The sequence below is a fragment of the Hemitrygon akajei genome, chromosome 3 (genome assembly GCF_048418815.1).
Source record: "Hemitrygon akajei chromosome 3, sHemAka1.3, whole genome shotgun sequence".
Classification (NCBI taxonomy): domain Eukaryota; kingdom Metazoa; phylum Chordata; class Chondrichthyes; order Myliobatiformes; family Dasyatidae; genus Hemitrygon; species Hemitrygon akajei.
In genome coordinates, this window is record NC_133126.1 from 93,157,420 (window position 1) to 93,180,124 (window position 22,705).

The 22,705-nt window shown below is 45.2% G+C and overlaps 1 protein-coding gene across 1 annotated transcript in view; it reads right to left on the reverse strand.

Annotated features, from left to right (window-relative positions):
* The window catches only part of dnajc17 (DnaJ (Hsp40) homolog, subfamily C, member 17), a 157,692-nt gene that overhangs the window by 114,396 nt on the left and 20,591 nt on the right, over nucleotides 1-22,705 (reverse strand). Inside the window, exon 2 of the mRNA XM_073040346.1 lies at nucleotides 715-784. Coding sequence (XP_072896447.1) covers nucleotides 715-784 — 70 coding nt within the window. The remainder of the gene's footprint in view (nucleotides 1-714; nucleotides 785-22,705) is intronic.

The window sequence follows — 22,705 nt, forward strand, 5'->3', positions numbered from 1 at the left end:
TGACAATAATAAAATAATTCCAATGTTACCTCATTCCAAGAGCACTTATTTTGTGCAGTAACCTTTTGAGCCACACCTTATCAAATTCCTTTTGCATGTCTGCACCTGCTAAGTTTTATCTGCCCTGTTCCCTACCTGTACATGTACTGTAAAAATACCCTTTTCCTTTATCCACCCAGGTGTGAGGAATAGAAAAATGTCATGGACTGTACTCTAAGTTAGAGTCATGGTAAACTTTTGGTGATATATTTAATATATTGATTCATCTGCAGCATCAAAAATATTATCTTGATTCATACTAATCATTCCAGTCATTTTTCAAAACAGGATTCTACATTTTTGTCATTTTTTAGAGAGGCACCAAATCTGGATGCATCATTACTTGGTATGGCAACTGCTGTGCCCAAGAACGCAAGAAACTGAGGCGAACGCAGCCCAATCCATCACGCAAACCTCCAGTGAGGCTGTTTACATTTCCAGTTACTTCGGGTGAGCAGCTGACGTAATCATGACCCCTCCCACCCTAGTCATTCTGCTCGTTGTCCCCTTTCATTGGGTAGAAGACACAAAAGCTTTCAGAACGTGTACCATCAGTCTCAAGGATAGCTTCAACCTGACTGCAATAAGGCCGTTGAATAGATTTCTTATTTGACAAAGACTATTCTCTCAATCTTCGTTATCGTGGCTGCAACCCAAACTTCTCTCTTGACTAACCTGCTTTGGGGTTATCTGGGTTCTTGTCAGGATGACATTTCAGAGCCTTCTGTCTGTATGCTTTCTTTATCTGTGAAAACATGGGGAAAAATACAAAATTAATCAGGAACAAAATCAACAAACTGAGTTAATTTACAACAATGAATTTGGGAAGCATCAGCTGAACAAAGCAACAAAGTTGAGTTGTGAATAACAAAAGTAAACCTGAATCAAAAAGCAACAGAGTTTAGGCAGTAAACTTACCTTCCAGTAAGATAGTGGCACGTTCGATCACAAGAGGCTTCTATGGAGTCAACCAAGGGTGTTATTGTTTTTTTTTTAAAAATGTGTTTGTTATGATCACAAGGCCCTGCTGAACATTAAGAACTTAAGGTACTGCAGGTCAACCCCATCAGTGAGTTGCTCATTGGCAGAAAAACTGAAGGAGCAGATTGTGCTGCTGCATGCGTCAGAGGTGTTGGTACGCGAAGACAATGTGTAGTCTAACAACAAGACTCAGTCACTTTTCCTGTGATCTCAAGACCCTGTTGGACACGGCTAATGTGGAATGCCACAAGTCCAATTCACTGATTTGTTGGTGGACGATGGGGGATCTGCGTGGCTCAGTCGTAGTGAGGACTAAGCCTCAAGCTGTGGTGTTGCCTGCTTACAGCTGCCCAGGAAAGAGGCGGAGTTGGTGTGTTCCACCAGAGGCCGTGTGGCATGGCATCCAAGCTTGAAGTGGTGCTCTCCCCAGTATTCGCTCAGCAGAAGACAACTGTATTGTGTTCAATTTCAGACTGCTGCAACCTTCATGGAATCAGGGTCTTGGACTACACTTTTTTGTGTGGCTGTATATTACTGAAATCATATAGTACGTATATAGCAAGCACATATATGTGCCTTATGCTGTGAGTGACTGATGGTACTGAGCTTTGCTGTACCTTGGCCCCAGAGTAATGCTGATCTTTGGCTGTATTCATGGGTATTCATATATGGTTGAATGACGATTAAATGAATACTAAGGCAATGGTAATATTCCACACCAAAATGCGAAAAAAACAATTGAATCTGGTTAACATGTTTTATACTGTCACTATTGAGTCAGAAAACACTGAGTAAGCACGGGAGTGAACCTATTGCTGACAACATAGTGCCATACATAGGAAGTCACCATACTCTAGCTCCACGGACGCAGAGGCTAGATCATTGGGCTATTCATGTTCAAGATAGAATCTTAATTTTACCATATTATGCATAGCACAAAGGACAACTGTGCTACTGGGGCTATTAATGCCAGGAGTTCCTCAGGCAGGGTTGCAGGCCCTCTCACCTTCAGCTAATTCTTTAGTGATCTTCAACTACAAATTTGGATTGGAATATTCACTATTGATTACACAGTATTCAGTTGTATTTGCAAATTCTTAGATAATGAAGATAAGAAATAGGAGCAGGAGTAGGCCATCTGGCCCATCGAGCCTACCCCACCATTCAATAAGATCATGGCTGATCTGTCTGTAAACTCAGCTCCATCTACCTGCCTTTTCCCCATAACCCTTAATTCCCTTACTGTGTAAAAACCTATCTTAAATATATTTAGTGAAGAAGCCTCAACTGCTTCCCTGGGCAGAGAATTCCACAGATTCACCGCTCTCTGGGAAAAACAGTTTCTCCTCATCTCCATCCTAAATCTTCTCCCCTGAATCTTGAGGCAATGTCCCCTAGTTCTAGTCTCACCTACCAATGGAAACAATTTTCCTACTTCTATCTTACCTATCCCTTTCAAAATTTCGTATGTTCAGCACATCATCTATCAGCTTAAGTACTTCCTCCTTCCACTAATTCCCTGTGACTGCAGTGTACGCTATTAATAAAACACATTGCAGGAAGGATACTCAGTAACATTTCCCAAACCTCTGAAGGTCAAAAGGAGCTGTTCTCTTAGACTCACAATACGTAAAAGTGAAGAGATCATGTAATAACACACACAAAATGCTGGTGGAACACAGCAGGCCAGGCAGCATCTATAGGGAGAAGCAATGTCGACGTTTCAGGCCGAGACCCTTCGTCAGGACTAACTGAAAGGAAAGATAGTAAGAGATTTGAAAGTAGGAGGGGGAAGGGGGAAATGCGAAAGGATAGGAGAAGACCGGAGGGGGTGGGATGAAGCTAAGAGCTGGAAAGGTGATTGGCGAAAGTGATACAGAGCTGGAGAAGGGAAAGGATCATGGGATGGGAGGCCGAGGGAGAAAGAAAGGGGGAGGGGAGCAGCAGAGGGAGTTGGAGAACAGGCAGAGTGATGGGCCGAGAGAGAGAAAAAAACAAACAACTAAAAATGTCAGGGTTGGGGTAAGAAGGGGAGGAGGGGCATTAACGGAAGTTAGAGAAGTCAATGTTCATGCCATCAGGTTGAAGGTTACCCAGCCAGTATATAAGGTGTTGTTCCTCCAACCTGACTGTAGCTTCAGCTTGACAGTAGAGGAGGCCATGGATAGACATATCAGAATAGGAATGGGACGTGGAATTAAAATGTGTGGCCACTGGGAGATCCTGCTTTCTCTGGCAGACAGAGTGTAGGTGTTCAGCGAAACAATCTCCCAGTCTGCGTCAGGTCTCACCAATATATATATATATATATATATATATATATATACACACACACACACACACACACACATATATATATATATAAAAAAAAGGCCACACCGGGAGCACCAGACGCAGTATACCACACCAGCCGACTCACAGGTGAGGTGTCGCCTCACCTGGAAGGACTGTCTGGGGCCCTGAATGGTGGTGAGGGTGGAAGTGTAAGGGCAGGTGTAGCACTTGTTATGCTTACAAGGCTAAGTGCCAGGAGGGAGATCGGTGAGAAGGGATGGGGGGGGGACGAGTGGACAAGGGAGTCGTGTAGGGAGTGATCCCTGTGGAAAGCAGAAAGCGGGGGAGGGAAAGATGTGCTTAGTAGTGGGATCCCGTTAGAGGTGGCGGAAGTTACGGAGAATTATACTTTGTACGTATATCATGTAATAAACCTCTGGATTCATTCATTATTTCGTTCTTTATCTGAATGCATATAACATGTGTAAGACGACAGATGAATTGACAACATGAGTAGCAACATATGACTAGAATCTGTAGCTGTTAGGGAGACTGGGTCTGGGTGCACAACATAGACCAAAAAAGGGAAAGGAGGTGGGGTAGGGTTGTTAATCAAAGAAGGTATCGGAGCAGTGCTGAGTCATGATATAGATGCAGTAGATGGTGAGGAATTATTGTGGTAGAAATCATGAAGAACAGTGGAAAGACACACGTGCGCATAGCTTTTAGATCACCAAGGTATGGCGAATTTGCACCTACTCTGGCCTGAAGGTTATGAAAACGTAACTTATGCAAGTTTGCCAATGATGCATAAGAACATAGGAAATAGGAGCAGGAGTCGGCCATCTGGCCCGTCAAGCCTGCTCCACCATTCAATAAGATCATGGCTGATCTCACCATGGACTCATCTCCACTTCCCTGTCTTTTCCCCATAACCCTTAATTCTCCTTCTATGCAAAAATCTATCCAACCTTGTCTTAAATATATTTACTAAGGTAGCCTTCACTGCTTCATTGGGCAGAGAATTCCACAGGTTCACTACTTTTTGGGAAAAAGCAGTTCCTCCTCATCTCCGTCCTAAACTCCGTGTGTACTAACCTGGCTAGTAAGTAGTTAAATCCACTTAATAACATTTACAGTAATGTTGCTCTGAGAAGTTTGGGGTCTGACCTTCAGAAAGTTAAGAGTGACTGTACCTATTCCACGAATAATTAAAATGTGTACTTTAAAAAGGAAATGACAGCAATCCAGTAACAAGGCCAATCCTATTTGTGTATTATCTTTGCTCATTTTGAACCGCACAGGAACTGCTCTCTGGGCCATGTGGCAGATGGGACCGGCTGGTCCCTGTATACCTCACTCTTGAATAGAGAAAGAAAATAATCCTGTTTCACAATAAGGCCAAAGAGGAACTGGAGAGGCTGGATAGCTTTCAATATCCAGTTGTTTCCATATTCTCAGCCATTAGCCAACCACTGCTAGAAAAAGAAACAAAATCAAAATCCAAGCTTTAGTCTCAAGCACACCATGGGATGCAGTTCAAATGTTCTCACGCCAATCTTCAATCAGGGGAGCAGGCCAGGAATGAGAGAACCTGAAGATTGAAAAATGCTGGAATTATAAATCTCCATGAACTGTTCTTGCATGACTCTTAACTGGCCCAAAGGCAAGACTGCTGGAAGTCTGTCAGCACTTGATCACACTTAACAGTGTCTTGGGAATGATGGGTCCGGTGAATAAACACAAGTGAAAATGGACAAAAAATGGTATATTATAAAAGGAAACACAAAGAATTTATAGAAGAGCATTTAGTTCCACTGGTCTTTGTTCAATAATGCCCACCTGACACCCCACCACAGTATTCTTTAATGCTGTGGCGACCCACTTTCTGCGCAGGCGAACCAGCTCACAAATAGCCAGTGTGTGGGGAGAAACTTTGGTAATGCACCTCTGACGTCATTTCCGCCCGGATAGGGCGGGCGCTAGGGATTAAAAGCCAGTGCCACGAAGTTTGAATAAACTAGTCTTGAAACGACTTACCAACTGTGTGTCGTTGTCTCTAACTCTGTATGTAATACATCGCTACATGGGTGACCCAGACGGTACAAACGGGATTTGGACCAAAGATGACCGACTCTTCATCTGTTCACACAGTTTCGCTAAAACTGCTGACTTTCTGGATGCTGTGACCACGCGTGTGGTTTAGCCAAGCAGAAGCCCAGTTCCAGATTCAGCAGATAGCTTCTGATTCCATGCGTTACTATCGCGTGGTGAGCGCCCTTGACCAGGAGACGGCCGCCCAGGTTGCGGATTTCATACAGTCGTCCCCGGAAGAAGGCAAATATGAAACATTCAAAGCGCTGCTCATTGGGACCTTTGGCCTCTCACGGCATGAGCGGGGTGCCTGCCTGCTTCACCTGGACGGTTTGGGAGACAGACTGCCGTCAGCATTGATGAACGAGATGCTGGCCCTGGCTGACGGACACAAGCCCTGCCCCATGTTCGAGCAAGCGTTCCTAGAGCAACTGCCCGAGGACATACATCTGCTGCTAGCCGACGCAGATTTCAGCGACCCCTGGAAGTTGGCAGCCCGGGCAGATGTGCTGTGAAAAGCCAAGAGGGAGAGCGTGGCATCCCTCGGTTAGATTACCAGGCCATGTGCCCAACAGCAGACCAGACCAGCCCTGGCAGGGGGGCGCACACAACGCAGAGGCAGGAGTGAGGAGGACAGTGAACAGTGGTGTTTCTACCACCAGCAATGGGGCACAAAAGCCCGCCGTTGTCGCCCGCCCTGGAAGGGCCAGGACCAGGGCCAGCTGCCGCTAATGACTATGACAGCTGGCCACCAAGGACAGCCTCTTGTACATCTGGGACAAACAGTTGGGACGCCGCTTCTTGGTCGACACCGGAGCGGAAATCAGCGTCTTGCCCCCGATGGGATACGACACCCGCAACAGGAAGCCAGGACCCACCCTGAGGGCCGCAAACGGCAGCATGATACGGACCTTCGGCACCCGCACAGTGCAGCTGTAGTTTGGCGCCAGCCAGTTCACATGGGACTTCACACTGGCCATGGTGGCCCGACCACTACTGGGGGCGGATTTCTTGCGAGCTCACAGCCTGATTGTTGACTTGCAAGGGAAAAGACTGGTACATGCCGAGACTTTCCAGATGTTCTCCCTGGGTGAAGCCAAGTTGCCGGCCCCACACCTGGACTCCATCACGCTGTCGGACAACGAATTCACCAGAATCCTGGCGGACTTTCCATCAATTCTGGCACCGCAGTTCACGGCAGCCGTGCCCAGACACGGGGTACAGCACCACATCCAGACCCAGGGACCACCCCTCCACGCCCTCGCACGAAGGCTCCCCCCGGAAAAGCTCCGCCTGGCGAAGGAGGAGTTCAAGAGGATGGAGGAATTGGGGATTGTATGGAGGTCCGACAGCCCACAGGCCTCCCCCCTGCACATGGTGCCCAAAGCAGCCGGGGGTTGGAGACCATGTGGCGACTACCGCAGACTGAATGAGGCTACAACTCCAGACCGCTACCCCATGCCGCACATACAGGACTTTGCAGCAAACCTACACGGGGCAAGAATCTTTTCCAAAGTAGACCTCGTCCGGGGATACCATCAAATCCCGGTACACCCTGAAGACATCCCCAAAACAGCACTCATTACCCCATTCGAGTTCCTCCGAATGCTGTTCAGCCTGAAGAATGCCGCACAGATGTTCCAACGGCTAATGGATGCGGTGGGACGTGACCTGGACTTTGCGTTCATCTATTTGGACGACATCCTTATAGCCAGCAGTAGTCGTCAGGAGCATCTGTCCCACCTCCACCAGCTCTACTCCTGCCTGAGTGATTTCGGCCTCACAATCAACCCGGCCAAATGCCAGTTCGGTCTCGACACCATTGACTTCCTGGGCCACAGGATCACCAAAGATGGGGCAACACCTCTGCCCGCCAAGGTAGATGCAATCCGCCACTTTGTCCGGCCCAACAAGGTCAAAGGGCCTGCAGGAGTTCATTGGTATGGTGAACTTCTACCACCGTTTCCTCCCCTCAGCAGCCTGTATCATGCGCCCTTTGTACACCCTGATGTCGGGTAAAGGCAAGGACATTACTTGGGACGAGGAGGCCGCGTCCGCTTTCGTTGAAGCCAAGGAAGCCTTGGCAGATGTCGCGATGCTGATGCACCCCAGAACGGACATTCCGACTGCCCTCACGGTGAACGCATCCGACACAGCAGTTGGTGGGGTGCTGAAGCAACTCATCGAGGGGCGCTGGCAACTCCTGGCGTCCTTCAGCAAGCATCTACGACCACCCGAACTCAAGTACAGTGCTTTCGACCGGGAGCTGTTGGCACTGTATCTGGCAATCCGGCATTTCAGGTACTTCTTAGAAGTTCACCGCGTTCACGGACCACAAACCGTTGACCTTCACATTCACGAAGGTGTCCAATCCCTGGTCGGCTTGCCAGTAGCGACATCTGTCCTATATCTCTGAGTACACGATGGACATCCAGCATGTCTCGGGGAAGGACAACGTTGTGGTGGACGCACTCTCCAGACCAGCTATTCGGGCCCTGTCCCTGGGGGTGGACTATGCAGCACTGGTGGAGGCGCAGCAGGCGGATGACGAGATGCCCAGCTACAGGACCGCAGTCTTGGGTTTGCAGCTGCAAGACTTTCTCGTAGGCCCGGGTGAGAGGACCCTCCTGTGCAACGTGGCTACCGGCCAACCTCGCTCCATCGTCCCGGCAGCCTGGAAGTGGCGAATTTTTGACTCCATACACGGTTTGGCGCACCCATCTATCAGGACAACCATCCGGCTGGTCTCCAGCAAGTTCGCGTGGCACGGACTTCACAAGCAGGTCAGTGAATGGGCCAGAATGTGCGCGCAGTGCCAAACAGCCAAGGTGCAGCGGCACACTAAAGCCCCACTGCAGCAGCTCGAACCCACCCACCGGAGGTTCGACCACATTCATGTGGATATCGTGGGCCCCCTACCAGTGTCCCGAGGAGCACGGTACCTCCTAACTATGATAGACCGGTTCACGAGGTGGCCAGAGGCGGTCCCACTCACTGACACATCTGCCGATTCCTGTGCCCGAGCATTGATTGCAACCTGGGTAGCACACTTCGGGGTACCGGCCCAGATTACCTCCAACAGAGGCCTGTTAGAGCTCACCTCCAGCCTGTGGTCAGCTGTGGCCAGCCTGTTGGGAACGCAGCTACACTACACTACTGCCTACCACCCACAGTCGAACAGACTAGTGGAACGCTTCCACCGTCACTTGAAGTCGACTCTTCATGGCCCACCTGAGAGGACCTAACTGGGTGGACGAGCTTCCCTGGGTCCTCTTCGGAATTCGCTCAGCGCCCAAAGAGGATCTGCACGCCTTGTTGGCCGAGTTGGTGTACGGCGCGCCCCTGGCCGTCCCGGGAGAGTTCATACCAGCCCCAAGGGGGCAGGAGGAAGAACCAGCAGCAATCCTGGACAGACCACGTGAAAGGCTCGGCAACCTGGCCCCCGTACTGACTTCACAGCACAGACAGACCCCGACCCATGTACCCAAAGACCTGCAGAACTGTAAGTTTGTGTTTGTACGAATGGGCGGACACTGGGCACCACTACAGCGGTCGTACGAGGGGCCGTTCAAGGTGATCAACAACAACGGGTCCACGTACGTTCTGGACATTGGGGGGAAAGAGAAGGTTTTCACGGTGGACTGACTTAAACCAGCCCATGTGGACTTGGTGCAGCCGGTCGAGGTTCAGGCACCGCGGCGCAGAGGCAGACCTCCCAAACAGAGGCTGATCCAGACTGTGGACATTGGGGGATGTATCGCCAGTTCTGGGGGGGGTGGGGATATGTGGTGACCCACTTACTGCGCAGGCGAACCAGCTCACAAATAGCCAGCACGTGGGGAGAGACTTTGGTAATGCACCTCTGACGTCATTTCCGCCCGGAGAGGGCGGACGCTAGGGATTAAATGCCAGCGCCGCAAAGTTTGAATAAACTAGTCTTGAAACGACTTACCGACTGCGTGTCGTTGTCTCTAGCTCTGTATGTAGTACATAGTTACAATGCCTTCATTCCTCATGTACTTGTTTCCTCTTAAATGGATCTATCCTATGGTCAGATGCTGTGGTAGTGAGTTTCTAATTCTGATTGTTCTCTCTGTGTCAACTCTTTGCTAAAATAATGATCGATTCTTAAATGTTCTCTAGCTCAAGGGGAAACGTGAGCTTCGTCTATAGTTTAAAAGACCTTTATCAATATACTCTTCATCCTCACTTTTCCGGGCAAAAGAACCTCATTGTCAACTTCCTGACAAGTAGAACCTTTAACTGGATTCTGCCTTATAAACCTCTTTTCAGACCACAATCTTCAGCCCCAGTTTGAGTCTCACTTGGGACCTGTGCTCCATTAAATTTGTATATATTTCATTAATGACTACGGTAAATTAATGGTTGCAAACTGAGTTTGAATAAAATGTTCAGAGACTGCTTGGTTTTTAAACATTTATATTTGGTGTATCAGCTGGCATAGTGCATTACACTGACTGATATGCTATCATTTCTTCAAGGCATGAAGAAAAGATGCCACTCCGACTGCAGTCTAATCAAGATACCATATCAGTCAGTGTAACACACTATGCCAGCTGATACACCAAATATAAATGTTTAAAAACCAAGCAATCTCTGAACATTTTATTCAAACTCAGTTTGCAACCGTTAATTTAGTCATTAATGAAATATATACAAATTTAATGAAGCACAGGTCCCAAGTGAGATTTCAAACAGATAAAATAACTTCAAATTAATAATAATCTTCATGCCATTCAATTCAAAGTCAAGCATAAATTGGGCAAAAAGTTACACAATATTGCCAACAACTAGGCTTTCCCTTCAGCTTATCAGCTACCTTTAGTAGGCCTGTATATAACTCCTATTTGTGTTCTTTTTACCTTTGCAATTTCTTAACTCTACCCTCAAGGATTCTACATTTTGTGATCCTACGTCACTTCTTTCTGAGGATTTGAATTTATTTTTTACCACCAGAGCCAACCCAACCCCCTCTGCCCACCTGCCTGTCCTGTCAATATGTCCTTGGATGTTACACTCCCAGCTGTAATCTTCTTTCAACCAAGACTCTGTAATGCCACAACGGCATACCTGCCAATTTTTAACTATGTTACAAGATCACCTACATTATTTTGTACACCACATGCATTCAAATGCAATACCTTCTGTCCTGTATTCACCACCCTTCAATTGTTTCCATGTTGCCTGAAGTTAAATTCTTAACCATTTCTAAAGTTTTTGTCTGTATTTTGGGGGCTTCAGTGACCTATCTGCACTGCCCTTCCCTTTTACTTTACCCATACTTTTCTAAGATGTTGAAAGCACCCCCCCATACTATTTAGTTTAAAGCCCTATCCACAGCCCCAATTATCTGATTCCCTACTTTTTCATACATTATAATGAAGTGATTTTATAAAACCACAGTTTATAACTATTTCTTAGAAATACCCATCACATAAGGACAGTAGTGTAGTGACTAGTGTAACTCCAATGATCGAGGTTCAATTCCCACCGCTATCTGTTAGGAGTTTGTTTATTTTCCCTATGATTGTGTGGGTTTCCTCTGGGTGCTCCACTTTCATCCCACATGCCAAAGAGTTAGTATGTTGTGGACATACTACATTAGTGTCGGAAGCATGGTGGGATGTCCCCAGTGTAACCTCAGATTCTGTTGGCTGTTGATGAAAACGATCATTTTCACTGTGTGCTTTGAGGTATGTGACAAATAAAGCTAATCTTTAAACTTCTCCTTCCTGCAGTCATCACTGGAGTCTTCCCCAAATTGCCAATTCAGTGCTAAACACAGTGCAATTCCAGATGGAGCTTATTAACCTCAGGTAGGGTCTTAATAACTACTGGATTAAACAAAAAATAACCCTTCAATACTTAAACCAAAGAGCAAAGCATTACAGTCCACTTAAATCGTATATTTCAAAATGGCAATAAATACTCTTACAGAAATAGTGCCAAGCCATCTTTTCAAGGAAGTTAAAACCAGAAAGTTATTTCATAGGAGCCAAGTGTCTGCTTGAGCAATTTTACAAGATGATGCCAACTTACAAAACACAGAGCAGAATGTAAACACAAGAGATTTGGCAGGTGCTGGAAATCCAGAGTAACTCACACTGTACAAAATTCAGGAGGACCTCAGCAGGTCAGGCCTGACAGTTGATGGTTCAGGTCAAGATCCTTCATCAGGACTCAGTAGAATTTAAAACCTCCTTAACAAGGTACCTCTCAACAGCTGTAGATATACACAAGCTTTGTCTGTAATAGCTAACGCAAGGTGGGATCCTTGTCAAATCAGCTAGTCAAAGTCCCAATAATAATCAGGTTGAAGTGTATGGGTGTGTGTGCACATGGCTGTGTAGGAACTTGGGTTCCATTCTTCAAATAGCCAGGAGGAAAGAGTTAATACCTGTACATTTGCACCCTGCCTCCTACCTATCCAGCAGTATCAGCTGTGTCATCAACAAGAGAGCAAAGGTTTATCCCTTCCCATAGATTTAACCTGAATCTCCTAAATAAACCAGGTGACCAAATATGACATGCATATGACAAGGGATTGATAGGGTTAAATGTGTTAGTGCTCCTATTATGAGAGCAATAAGTTCATGTCCCAGATAAATATACAGAAATACAGAGTACAGCACATAACACTGCAGTATGCCACTCAGACACTTCCTGTATTAAGGCTCACACGCACAGCTCTGGCACCTGGCCAGAGAGTTAGAACAGAGGCTATTTGAAAAGTATACTGTATACTTGAAATGCTGAAATATAGTGCATTTTATGTCTGGTTAATTCTGTGTTATTGTAAATGATGGATTGAAATGAGAAAATCAATTTTTATATTTGCACATATCCTGCATTGGCAACAAACACTGGTGGATTGAGTTTTTAGATGCCCATATCAGTAAAAGTGACCGTGAAACCACTGGATTGTACTGAAGTAAAATACTACCTAATTAACGTCTTTTCAGGAAGGGAACTGGTAAAGATGACGATCTCCAATAACTCTGATAACATGATGGTGGGCTTTCCTGAACCAATTTATGTGATGTTAGTGCTCCACAATATTATTAAGCAGGTGGTTCTAGGATTTTGACCACACAACAATGAAATATCAGATATTGGCTTGTGTTAGTCCTGAAGAACTTAAAAGTAATTGGTATCCTTATGGATCATTTTGTTTTTATTCCTAAATCTCCTGCTAGTCAGTTTCATTAAAGAATCTATCACAAGTTCAAAGTATATGTATAATCAACATATGTATATATTATACAATCTTGAGATTTGTCTCCTTACAAAACAAGAAATCCAAAAGAACCCATTAAAAAAAAGTGCAGAGAGAGAAAATAAAACACATTGTGCAAACGATAAAAGTAAGCAAATAGCATTTAGAACGAAGGTCAGTCCTCAGGCCCACAGCCTCAGCTTCATTTCAGCACACAATGGGGTAAATGTCACTGAGCCTACAGCAGCCAGAGGAGGCCCACAGCCTTAGCGCAGCGCAGTGTAACTGTCATGGAGCAGTGAGCAGAACTGGTCCAACCATCACCTCTGGTCCTGAGACGGTGCCTTTTCAGTCCATCTGGCCCCTCTGGTCCTGAGACGGTGCCTTTTCAGTCCATCTGGCCCCTCTGGTCCTGAGACGGTGCCTTTTCAGTCCATCTGGCCCCTCTGGTCCTGAGACGGTGCCTTTTCAGTCCATCTGGCCCCTCTGGTCCTGAGACGGTGCCTTTTCAGTCCATCTGGCCCCTCTGGTCCTGAGACGGTGCCTTTTCAGTCCATCTGGCCCCTCTGGTCCTGAGACGGTGCCTTTTCAGTCCATCTGGCCCCTCTGGTCCTGAGACGGTGCCTTTTCAATCCATCTGGCCCCTCTGGTCCTGAGACGGTGCCTTTTCAACCCATCTGGCCCCTCTGGTCCTGAGACGGTGCCTTTTCAACCCATCTGACCCCTCTGGTCCTGAGACGGTGCCTTTTCAACCCATCTGGCCCCTCTGGTTCTGAGACGGTGCCTTTTCAGTCCATCTGGCCCCTCTGGTCCTGAGACAGTGCCTTTTCAGTCCATCTGGCCCCTCTGGTCCTGAGACGGTGCCTTTTCAATCCATCTGGCCCCTCTGGTCCTGAGACGGTGCCTTTTCAATCCATCTGGCCCCTCTGGTCCTGAGACGGTGTCTTTTCAATCCATCTGGCCCCTCTGGTCCTGAGACGGTGCCTTTTCAGTCCATCTGGCCCAGTGTTTAAAGTGTCACATCGATATACTCTGGGCCTAGACCCTGCCGCCACTATTTCGGCCCATGGCCGACGTTTCCAAATTAGCCTAGTGCTTACATTGATCAAACTTCGCTCTTGGCTTCAGTGGATGGGCCCCCAATTTACCTCTCCTATGCTCCAACTTTTCTCTGCTCGCCCCGACTCCATCTTTCAAATATGCCTCAACCTCATTCTGACTTGTCCTTGAATATGCCTTGACCTTGGTCCAAATGCGTCTCAAACGTGCCTCATCCTCACTCCAACTTCACTTCGCACCCGCACGCTTTGACCCTCGACTCAGCCCCGGCTTCACTCACTTCCTCACTGTTGTTGTTGCTGCTGTGTGAGACATCTCAGATAGCAATCCTATACACACCTGGTAATTTTGTCTTGGTGTTGAACCTGAGTTTCTTTCTTGTACCTTGCAGTCAATGGGAAGAGTTTAGGTAAGCAGGCGTTAGCCACTTGAGTGGGCTGCCATCATCCTCAGTATATCCGGGCTCTGACCTTGTAGGACCATACAAAGTGAATTGCAGCCATGTTGGTGCAGGACACGTAGGCTAGAAAGCAGATAGAAGAGTAATCAAGTGAAGAGAAAGGTTCCTTTAGAATTCAGTGAGAAGGGAGGGGAAAATTACCTGATGGTCGAATCTTGTTCCAAGAGGCACAAATTGCAAAGAATGATCCAATAAACTGAGAGGGTGTTAGTGTAAAGGCTGTGGAAATCCAATTATTTCTTTAGTGAAGAGGATAGGTAAGAGCAAGGGTGCAGAAAAAAAAGCTCTGTCCATTATAGTGGAGAGGAAGACACTGTAAAGAAGTCCTTGCAGTGGAAGACAAAAATTACAGCATACTCAAGTTTGCCTTGCACCAAATTGATAAACTCCTAGCATCAGCTAGGATACGTCTTAGTGCACATCCCTGCAAGCAGCCAGTGCTGCACGGTTAAGTGTTAAGCAGGTGTCTAAAATGAACTTGGGCAAAGATTAACAAATTCCCTTCCAGAACTTCTTGGCAAACATGCTTCAATACAGAGATAAATGAAGATCCATTCATTCATTCATTGCCTTCTGTACAACCTTCTGAGCAGACCACTGTCTGATTGGTATTGTTACTGATTTGTTACTGCTGCATGTACCTTGTCTTGCCTTTTGTTCATACACAGTGTAACGAGAGTGTACAAGGTAAAGCAATAATAATGCAGAGTAATATGTAACAGCTACAGAGAAAGTGCAGTGCAGGTCAACAATAAATTACAAGATCAGAATGAGGTAGATTGAGAGGACAGGAATCCATTTTATCATACAAGTGGTCCACTCAATAGTATGTTAAATGTCACCCTTAAGTCTGGTGGTATGTGCTTTCCACCTTTGTTTTCTTCTTCCCAATGGGAGGGGGAGAGTGAGGATGTCTGGGGTGGTGAGATCTTTGATTACGCTAGCTGCTTTACCGAGCCAGCCAGAAGTATAGACGGTGTCCAAAGAGGCCAGGCTGGTTTCTGTGATGTGCTGATTGACTTGTTTCATCCCATACAAACCTTCCTGCAAGGGATCGGTGATGCAATGTAGCCCACCTGAAAGGAACATTCTTCCAGTAGTATGGCCAGACCAATGTTGCACAACACGATGGCTCACATGACGGTCTTGCCCAGGTAGTGCTGCTGCCTCACAGATCCAGCAACCTTGAAGAACTTGCAGGATTTATGTGATCTTTTGGTTTCCTCTCACAAGAGTAAATGGGTGTTGGTTGGGATAGTTAATGGGGTAAAGCAAGAGAGAACAATGGAATTGCTCTGAGAGCTAGCATAGACTCAAAGGGCTGAGCAGCCTCCTCTGTTGTAGGAAAAATATAGAAGCTAACGCAAGTGACCATAGGTGGGCCATTCCTGCAGTACAGAGTATATAGCAACACAAGAGTATCTTGCACATAATGACAGTTATTTTCCACAGTTCAGAGACTGGTGCTCCCATACCAGTGTCTGCTTAATCCCGTTCTTCGTGCATTGGCCAGTGCCTTCTAACCACATCCCCAAGCTGTATCAAGTAATGGGACATGAGGGTGGAGGAAGGTCCAGCTGTATTAGCACTTGGGTATTGTTTTCTTGCAATTAAGTTTGGATAGTTGCAATTGGTCACAGATGCTTATTCAACTGTGAACTAACAGTGGATCCAAGCAGAAGATGGTGACATTGTTCATATTAATGTAGGCTTTGATTTGAGCACCTGCACCTAATGGGGGTGTCAACCCCTTTTATACTAATAGTCTCCCTCAAGACATGAGCAGGAGGCTTTCAGTTTGCCTCCTACTGACGGATTTGTGTTACTGTGTTACTAGCAATTCAAGATTCGCTCCCTAAATTATGAACATGTGTGACATGCATCAAAGGTGTTCCTGTGCAAGTATATGCCCTTCCCCCGTCCTGCTCCCTGAACAGGGAACTGTTATCAGAGATCATTTGCCGGGTATTGCACAGGTCTGCTCCTGTCAAGTCAACAGTGCCAGAGTAGACAACTCAAGGAAAATGAATTTACAGCATTTGTTAATCACAATAAAGCAACAAAAATGATTGCCAATTTCTTCTCATTTATATACAAGGTTGATAGTAACTCTCTTCCATACCAATGGCTTACAGACACAGTGTTCCACAGTTCCAGCAGGTCCAGGCCAATCCAAAGACACAAACCCAAGTAAACTTGATCCACAAGCATCTGTAAATCTGTTTCCAAAGGAATGGACAGTCATTGTGACCTCATCCAGAGTTGATAGCTAAGTCAAAATCTTGCATTTGCTGTCATCTTAAAATACGAGGGGTGATTGATAAGTTTGTGGCCTAAGGTAGAAGGAGTCAATTTTAGAAAACCTAGCATATTTATTTTTCAATATAGTTCCCTCCTACATTTACACACTAAGTCCAGCGATCGTGGAGCATACGGATCTTGGGCTTCCAGAAAGTGTCCACAGCGGGGGGGGGGGGGGGGGGGTGATTGATAAGTTTGTGGCCTAAGGTAGAAGGAGATGAGTTATACAGCTCTCGTTACATGCATGTGCAGTTCAACTCTCTGAGTGATTATGCAGAAAGTTTGAAGTTAATAACTCATCAGGGGTGATTGATAACTTTGTGGCCTAAGGTAGAAGGAGATGAGTTATTAACTTCAAACTTTCTGCATTTTCACTGTGGTGAGGAAACAGTTTCAAATCGTTTTACTGCTTATTTTTCATCAACAATCTGAAACAAAAATCACTGCTTTTTGACTACAAATATACACAACTGATGCTATTTAAAAACTGATCACTCTAAGCATGGAGTAGTGTCTAATGACCAAGCAAGTGCACATGACTAACACAAGTTAGAAAGTCTCCTGCCTCAATTAGGCAGCATAGAGTCCCAAATAAACAAAGGGAATCGCAGCTATTTTCTTGATTTAGTTTTTGTTCTTTATGGCTGCCCCAATTAACCAATGGCCCAATTAACCTGAATGCACTGTAATAATAAATAATCAATAAATATCGACAACATGAGATGAAAAGTCCTTGAAAGAGTCCATAGGTTGTGGGAACAGTTCTGTGATGGAGCAAGTGAAGTTATCCTCTCTGGTTCAAGAGCCTGATGGTTAAAACTGTTCCTGAAGCTGGTGGCGTGGTCCTGAGGCTCCTGTACCTCCTTCCTGATGGTAGCAGTGAGGAGAGAGCATGCCCTGAATGGTGGGATTCCTTATTGACAGATACTGCTTTCCTGCGGAAGTGTTCCATGCAGATGTGCTCAACGGCAGGGAAAGCTTTACTCCTGATGGACTGGGTAGTATCCACTACTTTATGTAGGATTTTGCATTCATGACATTTGTGTTTTCATATCAGGTCATGATGCAACCAATTCAACATACCCTCCACCACACATCTATAGAAGTTTGTCAAAGTTTCAGACGACAAGCTGAATCTTCAAAAAGTTTAAGTAGAGCTACTGCTGGCCTTCATAATGGCAGTTACGCGCCGGACCCAGGGCAGATCCTCTGAAATGACAATGCCTTTCCATCTCTGATCCTCCCCGATGAGGACTGGCTCATGGATCTCTGTTTCCTCCTCCTTGTCAATAATCATCTCTTTGGTCTTGCTGAGGTTGAGTGAGAGGTTGAACAGCCACTTGAACAAGATATTGTGGGTATTTACACAATCAGAAATGAAAGGTCAAAGGGAGGTAAAAAAAAACCATTGGGAAAATTTATATTTCGTGACAGAGGTGGCTAAACTTGTTTTGACTTTAACTACTTGGTTCTAACACGTGACAAGAGCAGGTTGCACAAATACTCAAAATCAAGCTGTAATTCACCCGATAATAAAAACCTAATCAGCTGTCATCACACATGGCAGATTGCTTAGGTTAACTGAAGTGCAGGCATATGAAACCGATTACTGTGGCTGCACACAGTACCTACATCTGGAACTCCGATCGCAGATCACTCAGGGTTGGCTACAAATTGGCCTGAGATACAGAGCCTGCATTGTTTACTACTTCCTCAAGAAGCAAATGAGCTCCCTCAGTGAAGTAAATTCATTGTACAACTCCCAAAGGTAGCATTAAAGACAAGGGTGACTGGAGATCAGGCACAGGCAGAGAAGAGAAGAGGCAGTATGTGAGGAAGGGAATGTATTTTATGGGGCAAGGACAAAAGGTGAAAATGTCCAATGAAAAAGTGTTAATATTAAAAGAACAACCTTGATTGCTGGTAATTTAAACTCTAGGACATGGTTGTATAAGATTCCTGTACATGGGGGCCACAAGAGACAGCCGATGCTGGGTGCTGGAGCATTAAAAAAAACAAACAGCTGGAGGAACTTCAGCAACACAGATCAAATGCTGGAGCAACTGAGCAGGTCAGGCAGTATCTATGGAAGGAATAAACAGTCAACGTTTTAGGCCAAGACCTAGCATCAGATCTGGAAAGGAAGGGGCCAAGAAGCCAGAATAAGGTGATGGAGTGGTGGTGGTGGTGGGGAAAGAGTATAAGCTGGCAGGTGATGTGAGAGGACGTCCTTTTAGAACTGAGATGCGGAGAAATTACCTTAGTCAGAGGGTGGTAAACCTGTGGAATTTGTTGCCACGAGCGGCTGTGGAGGCCAACTCATTGGGTGCATTTAAGGCAGAGATAGATAGGTTCTTGATAAGCCGGGGCATCAAAGGGTATGGGGAGAAGGCAGGGGAATGAGGATGACTGGAAGAATTGGATCAGCTCATGATTGAATGGTGGAGCTGACTTGATGGGCCAAATGGCCTACTTCTGCCCCTATATCTTATGGTCTAAGTGACAGGAGATAATCTAAGAAGCTGGGAGGTGACAGGTGGAAGGAGGAAAGGGCTGAAGAGGAAGGAATCTAACAGGAGACACTGGACCAAGGAATAAAGGGAAGGGGGGGGGGGGGAGAACAGGAGGGAGGTGATAAGAGTAGGGGTGAGAAAGTAACCAGAATATGGAATGGAAGAAGAGAAAGGGGAAGGGAAAAAAAAAAATGGGGCAGGGGGAAGAGAGGAAATTACCTAATGTTAGAGAAACTAATGCTACCTAAACAGAGTATGAGGTGTTGCACATTCAACCTATGTTTGGCCTCATTGTGGCAGTACAGTAGGCCATGGACAAAAAATGTCAATATGGGAATGGGAAGTCAAATTGGAATGCCCGGCCACTTGGAGAGCCTTTCTTCTGCAGCAGACAGAGTGAAGACACTCGACAAAGCCCTTGCAGATGCTACTCAACCCAGGGATTCCCCAGCAGGTTTTTCTTTGCTTAGTATAAATGGGTGGCTGATGGTCAATCCAGACTTGGTGGGCAGAAAGGCTGCGTCCATTTTCCATAAACATCAGAGCAACAGTATGTGCAAGATCAGATACATCACATATACATTGAAACAGAGTCAAATGAGCACATGTAACAAAACTAAGCTTTTGTACAGCACATCATTAAACCTAACCAACCGAATGTGAAGTTATTTCAGAACATTTTTTAAAACAATTTCCAAAAAGGGAATTGGAAAGAATTGCTTTAAACGTTAGATAGAAATGAGGTCTATTAACTATCCCCAAATTTCTAAGGAAGTGAATTGGAAATAGAAATTAATTAGCCTTGATGTTGTTTGCTCAAAGAGCACTTAAGCAGCAATTCCCTGATACCCTTCATAATTGATTAAAACACTCATATACCCACTTTATTCAAACCTTCTGGATCTCTTTCTAATTCTAAACAGTTGGAGTTAAAACCAAATGTTAAGCCTATAAACATTTTGGCTTTTTCAGGAGAAGTTGTAGATACTGTAATTAAGGGGGGAAAACAAAAAGGCAGAATGCACATTTAAAAGAAGCAAAATGACTGAATAAAGTGGAGTAGGATGTCATGCATATTGTTTTCATATTACCAGGAGTAAGCTTATATTGATGAATCTATTAAACTTCTACTGAGTATTGTGCAGCATGATAATTTAAACCAAGTGCTGCATCATTTAATGTTCAGTCAAATCTTAATAAAAATTAAGTAGACATAAGCCAAAGACAATATGTCAGATTCATGGCACAAGGGAATTTATTCTGTTTTTAAAGCCCTGGGTCACATTATGTTACAGGAAAACACAAGCCAACATGGCTCATTAAAGGCAAGATGTCAAGACCCCCCATACCTGCAATGGAGTCCAATGAAATACACAAGTGTACCTTGATCCATAATTCATAATAGGAACAAGTATTTTAGTGATGGTTTTTACGTATATAGCATTCCCCAATGTGCTGTGGATACTGTTAGAGGGAGAATCAGTTTGGTGTAAGAGAATGGCTTATTTTAGTGGCTTTAACTTCACAGAAAACTCCTAGAACGACCCCAAGCTGAAGCTCACGCACACCATGGGCTTGCTTCTTCTCTACCAAATACCAGGTTATTTGCGGGAGGTGGGAATGCGTGTGTAGAGAGCACAGGAGGCAGATCTTGGTCAAAATTCACCAGACATTTCCCAAATCAAAGGCATTAACGACAGGTTGTCAAAAAATTGACAAGGTCAATCCATTGATCAGCATTGTATATTACCAAGATGAGTAGCCCATTTACAAACTGGACCCATGGGAAAAGTGAAAAAGGAGGATTGGGGGGTGGGGGGAAGTTGTGTATGAGAACTAATGAACCTTTGCCACTTGACTCACTTTATTTTATAGAAAGGAGTGCAGTTATCTTGATGAGCTGTAACATTGCTGCCGTTAATTTATAATAAATGGAAGTTAATCTATGTTTGAATTTCCTGAAGCCCTGTTACAACCTTTGAAGGAGTTTGCATTTAAGTGAAACTTCCCGCCCACGTAGCTGAGAGGAAAAGTGGGTTGTAGAGTTACAGTGCCACCTGCTGGATATGGAACTTATCTGCTTTCTATGTGACCGGACTTAAAGCAGCGAGATCGTCCTTCCTTTAACTTGCAATCCACAATCTTAAAGATTTTGGTTTTAATCTTCGAATTTATACTGTTCATTAGAAATGCAACACAAATATAGACTATTGTGGTGTCTGCAGGAGATAAATTGAACTCTCAGCTTCACTAAGACATGCCAATAATCGACCTTTGACAACGCTAGTTTTGTATAGGACTGTACCTGAGTACTGCAGCAAGATTAGGGAAGTCAGTACATTGCAGAATGTGTATTAGAACATGCATTGATCCTGGTCCAGACGTGGCAAAATGGTGTCAGAGTGCTTGTTTCCAAGGTATCTTAAATCAGCCAGGGCATACGAAGTCACAAATCATTTGTTGGTAAATGGGATTACTGGATGGTTGGTATGGATGTGGTGTTCTGCTGGACCCATTTCTGTGGCAAATGACTCTCTACCTGCCCTTTAGCTGAATCGGTGAGTAAATATCAATAATTTCCATATTGTCTGGACTATTCCACATTTGTACAAAGGAATATTATGTATTCCCAAGCAAACAGGTTGGTTGCATAAGTTTCCAGCCAGGCAAGGGTTAACGATTATCCACTCATGTCATGACAGATCAAAACCAGGCTGAAGTTTTGCACAGTTGTCAATGAGAGGGTTGGGCATAGATTGACTAGCTTCAACCCTTATGATTTTGAGTCTGCAACGATATCTGTGTAGAGCCAAAGGAATCAAAGGAGGGTGGCATTTTAGCATACCGGTTAGTGTAATTACTTTACATCGCTAGCGATCACCCACTGGGTTTGATTCCCACTGCTGTCTGTAAGGACTTAGCACTTTCTCCCTGTGACCACATGGGTTTCCTCTAGATGCTCTGATTTCTTCCCATATTCCATGGGAAACGAGAAAATCTGCAGATGCAGGAGTTCTGCCGAAGGGTCTCAGCCCAAAATGTCGACTGTACTCTTTTCTCACAGATGCTGCCTCACCTGCTGAGTTCTTCCAGCGTCGTGTACGTATTCTTTGATCCACAGCATCTGCAGTTGTATTTCTGTGGATTGACTAGCTTCAACTTTTATGATTTTGAGTCTGCAACGATATCTGTGTAGAGCCAAAGGAATCAAAGGAGGGTGGCATTTTAGCATACTGGTTAGTGTAATTGCTTTACATCGCCAGCGATCACCCACTGGGTTTGATTCCCACTGCTGTCTGTAAGGACTTAGCACTTTCTCCCTGTGACCACATGGGTTTCCTCTAGATGCTCCGATTTCTTCCCATATTCCACGAGAAACGAGACAATCTGCAGATGCAGGAGTTCTGCCGAAGGGTGTCAGCCCAAAATGTCGACTGTACTCTTTTCTATAGATGCTGCCTGGTTTGCTGAATTTCTCCAGCATTCTGTGTGTGATGCTCACATTCCGTTAGAGTTTGGGTTAGTAAGTCGTGGGCGTATAACTTTGGCGCCGGAAGCATAGTGAAATTTGCAGTTTGATCACAGCACAATCCTCAGATTTTGTCAGTTGTTGATGCAAAATGACACATTTCACTGTATGCTTCAATGTACATGTGAAAACAAAGCTAAGCTTTGTTTTAAAAAAATGTGATGGTGTAGCGGTGTGTTACATGCAGCGCTGAAATAACGACATGGAGTCGGTAAACT